This window comes from Oryza sativa, chromosome 7 (genome assembly GCF_034140825.1).
Source record: "Oryza sativa Japonica Group chromosome 7, ASM3414082v1".
NCBI classification, from domain to species: Eukaryota; Viridiplantae; Streptophyta; class Magnoliopsida; order Poales; family Poaceae; genus Oryza; species Oryza sativa.
Window position 1 is genome coordinate 26,593,407 of NC_089041.1, and position 4,489 is coordinate 26,597,895.

The 4,489-nt window shown below is 41.2% G+C and overlaps 1 protein-coding gene across 1 annotated transcript; it reads left to right on the plus strand.

The window, feature by feature from the left end:
- The first annotated feature begins 306 nt into the window (after window positions 1-306).
- Window positions 307-2,412, plus strand: LOC4344022 (cytochrome P450 709B1). Its single transcript, XM_015790027.3, has 2 exons — window positions 307-826; window positions 947-2,412. The coding sequence occupies exons 1-2, from the start codon at window positions 550-552 to the stop codon at window positions 2,230-2,232; spliced, it is 1,563 nt and encodes a 520-aa protein (XP_015645513.1). The 5' UTR covers window positions 307-549; the 3' UTR covers window positions 2,233-2,412.
- Window positions 2,413-4,489: the final 2,077 nt, after the last annotated feature.

Below are 4,489 nucleotides of genomic sequence, written 5' to 3' on the forward strand. Positions count from 1 at the left end.
CATCCTATCATATAAGGGTTTTTAAAGGTTGAACACGGTTATTAAAAAGTAGATAAATTAAATAGTGGAATATTGTGATTTGATAAGAAGTGAAGGTGGGTAGAAAAATTAAATGATGAAGGATTGTAATTGGTTGATTTCGTCTTATTTAAAAAAATTAAGTAATTATTTATTCTTTGCATATTATTTGATTTATTGTTAAATATACTTTCATGTACACATATAGTTTTATATATTTTACAAATTTTTTTAATAAGACGAACGGTTAAACATGTGTTAAAAAGTCAACGGTGTCAAATATTTTAAAACAAAACAGAGAGAGTATATTTTAAGACATAGGGAGCAGTATTTAAGACACAGCCTCGGGTTACGACTAACGACCAGTGTATCAACCACACAAACACCAGCTAGCGACCCCCAAAAAGTCTCAAGCTTAGCTTGCTCGATCTATCATTGTCTCAGCAAGACAGCAACCAGCTGAACCAAGAAAGCAGAACACGTACTGTTGATTGATTCAGGCGAAGAGCCAACTTGTTCGATCCAGTGGCGATGGGTAATTTCGTGTGGATGGTGGCGGCGGCGGCGGCGGCGGTGGCGTCGTGGGCGTTCATCGCGGTGGTGGTGAAGCTGGTGTGGAGGCCCCGCGCCATCAGCAGGCGGCTGCGGGCGCAGGCCGTCGGCGGGCCGGGATACAGGTTCTTCTCCGGCAACCTCGGCGAGATCAGGCGTCTCCGCGCCGAGGGCGCCGGCGTCGTGCTCGACGTCTCCTCCCATGACTTCGTCCCCATCGTGCAGCCGCACTTCCGCAAATGGGTTTCCCTCTACGGTATGCCATGTTTTCTGAGGTTTAGTTTTTCGATATTTTAAAATGCCATGAGTACCAATTATTTTAATTTGTTAGCTTATATATATATATATATAATTGTGTGCTTATTATGTGTTGTAGGGAAGACGTTCTTGTTCTGGTTCGGGGCACAACCGAACATATGCTTGGCGGATATAAACATTGTGAGGCAGGTGTTGTCGGACCGTACGGGGATGTACCCTAAGGACTTAACTAACCCATACTTCGCACACCTACTTGGCAAAGGGCTTGTGCTCATCGATGGCGACGAGTGGAAACGCCACTACAAGGTGGTCCACCCAGCCTTCGACATGGACAAGCTCAAGATGATGACGGTGACCATATCTGACTGCACCGGGTCAATGATGTCTGAGTGGGAGTCTGAGTTGGGGATGAAAGGTGGAAGCGCGGAGATTGAACTGAGTCAGCGGTTTCAAGAGCTCACTGCTGACGTGATCTCGCGCACGGCGTTTGGGAGCAGCTATAGTGAGGGGAAGCAGGTCTTCCTGGCACAAAGGAAACTCCAGTTTCTTGCCTTCTCCATGTTTCTCACCATCCAAATCCCAGGGTTCCGCTACCTTCCAACTAAAAAAAACCTAAAGATATGGTCACTAGACAAGAAGGTGAGGAGCATGCTCAGGAACATCATCAAGATCCGGCTCGCTAACAAGGACACCATGGGATATGGGAACGACTTGCTTGGATTGATGTTGGAGACGTGCGCGCCAGAGCATGACGAAAGCCAGCAGTTGAGCATGGACGAGATCATTGCCGAGTGCAAGACCTTCTTCTTCGGCGGGCATGACACTACCTCGCACCTGCTCACTTGGACCATGTTCTTGCTGAGCACACATCCGGAGTGGATGAGGAAGATCAGGAAGGAGGTGACAACTATGTGCGGTGACGAAGTGCCCACTGGTGACATGCTCAACAAGATGAACTTACTCAACATGTTCCTTCTCGAGACTCTAAGGTTGTACAGCCCTGTCTCACTCATATCGAGGAGGACTGGCACCAATGCCAAATTCGGTGGCATCAAGGTGCCTGAGGGCACCATCCTAAGGATCCCAATCGCAACAATCCATCGTGACAAGGAAGTGTGGGGTGAGGACGCCGACGAGTTCAAGCCGGCGAGGTTCGAGAATGGAGTGTCCAAGGCAGCGAAGCACCCCAACGCACTACTCTCCTTCTCTAACGGGCCGAGGTCATGCATCGGGCAGAATTTCGCCATGATTGAGGCCAAAGCCGTCATCACCATGATCCTGCAGAGGTTCTCCTTCACGTTGTCCCCTAAGTACGTCCACACGCCAATTAGTGTGATCACGCTAAGGCCTAAGTACGGTCTTCCAATGATCCTTAGGAGCCTCAAGGTAAAAAGAGATCTGTAAGATCCAAGGAATGTTTTACTTACACTGCTTTTTTAGCACCGCTTTGTTGTACACGAGTTGCTTCCTGATAATGTTATCGTGTAATGTATTGATATATATATTTCAGTTATACAAAATTGGGATGTAAATTTCTCTAGTTTGCTTGTTGATTGGATATAAGAAGTTTCTGTATTTCTAGCATATCAACCAATTAGTCTCTTCAGTCGAGCAATATGATACTTTGTGAGTCCAATCAGGCCAAATGGTTGTCGACAATGTCATTTACTTGTCAATCAAGACGGAAAATAGAATATACATGTAGAAAAAAGGAGCAAGTCTTGAAAGAAATGTAAAAATTAACCACCTAAAAAATCAATATATTATTAACTAAAGAGCAACTCCCTCCCGTTTGTGTATACTATAAGTCGATTTGACTTTTCCTCTAGTCAAACTTTTTTTAGGTTTAGCTAAGTTTATAGCATAGTTTAACGATATCTACAACATCAAATTAGTTTCGTTAAATATATTATTGTGTCGACGGAGTAGATCACGACTACGGTATTTGCAGAGTATGAGGATCGTTGGTACCAGGGTATACGCGAGATTGAGTTAAAAGAGACGGAAACAATGATTTTTATATAGGTTTGGGCCCCTTATCTCTAAGGTAATAGCCCTAGTCCTATTGGCCGAAGCCGGTGTTGCTCTTATTTATCAGAATCACACAAGCACAATATTTGGGATAACCAATCTAGTCGTCAACGACTTGGCGGTATGGAACACCACATGTAGTCAATGACGAGGTAGTCTTCCTCCTCGAATACGAACACGGCGAGATCAGAGATAGCGCTAGATACCTCTTGTCGGACTCTGAGGCACTAGATTGGGTCTGTCTAGGTTTATCTCCAACGTCGATGTTTGGTGGCGTCTATTGGTGTCTATTCTGACTGAGCGTGTCTATTCTAGCTAGGCTTGTCTTAGTCCCCCCCTAGGGAGTCTTGTATTTATACCTATAGATGTCCCATTATCTAAGTAGAAATAGGAAGACTAATATGGATATGATCCGACTAGTCATTGTAGTTTCCATGTAGAGCTCTGTTTCTCCTTCCTTATCCGGAATACCTTCCATATATGATGCATGATTTTGTATAAAACTTAGTATATGGTAGGCTTCGCCGAGCTCAACCCAAAACTATTGGGTATGCCTTGTACATAACACTGACGCATTGAATATATTTTGATAATATGTTTGTTTTGTGTTGAAAATATAGTTATATTTTCATAAACTTGATCAAACTTAAAAAAGTTTTACTAAAAAAATCAAAGTGATTTATAATATAAAATGGAGGGAGTAGAAGATTATTCACTTTCTTGATACATATGACGCCATCAACTTTTAAACATTGTTCCACAATTCATCTCATTAAAAAATTAACCTTTAGTTATAAAATAGGTCGCAACAAAATAAATAATAATTATGTAATTTTGTAAATAACACGAATGGTACTATTCAAATATGTAGCTCTTATCTAAAATCAGGTGTTCCTCTAGTTGATCGGGAAAGTCACATGCAGAAGACAATTAAGGCCAGGTTACAATGAGACGAAGGGAAACAATGTTTAAATAATACTCCCTCCATATAGTCATATTTCATCTTGGCACACAGATCAAGGATAAGTAATTCTACTTATCATTTAAACATGCTACTAGTTATTCCTCGTAAACAAGCGATTCATTAATATTTACATTTCTCGATGCCCAGGTAGCCAATCTTGTGTGTAAGAATAGAGAGTCACGCATTAAATCCAAGAAAGTCATTAAGAGGATAGATTGTTGGATTGAAATATGCCTATCAAAAATAAATTTTTTAGATTTGTAAATATGACTATCAAAAATAGATGGAGGGAGTAAATAGAAAAGTTTATAAGGTTCACCTACTAGGAGAGAAAGGGAGACACTGTTTCAATAGAAGAGTTTATAAGATCCAGCTACTAGGAGAGAAAGGGAGACTATTTAAATAAAAAGTTTATAAGGTCCAGCTACTAGGAGAGAAAGGGAGACAATGTTTTTTTTTAAAAAAATGTTTAATATGTTATTCATTAAATAGCTCAAAGAAACAAATACTTCATATGCTCAGTTTGTATAACCGGTGACTTCAGTGTTGACTTGCAACTCGCAACAGCCACATCTCAAAAGAGGTAGAGCTTATTTGGTTTAGTGCCCTATTAAAATAATAATAGTGTTAAAATCTTGATAAGTTTTAACACGTTATAAAGAAAAG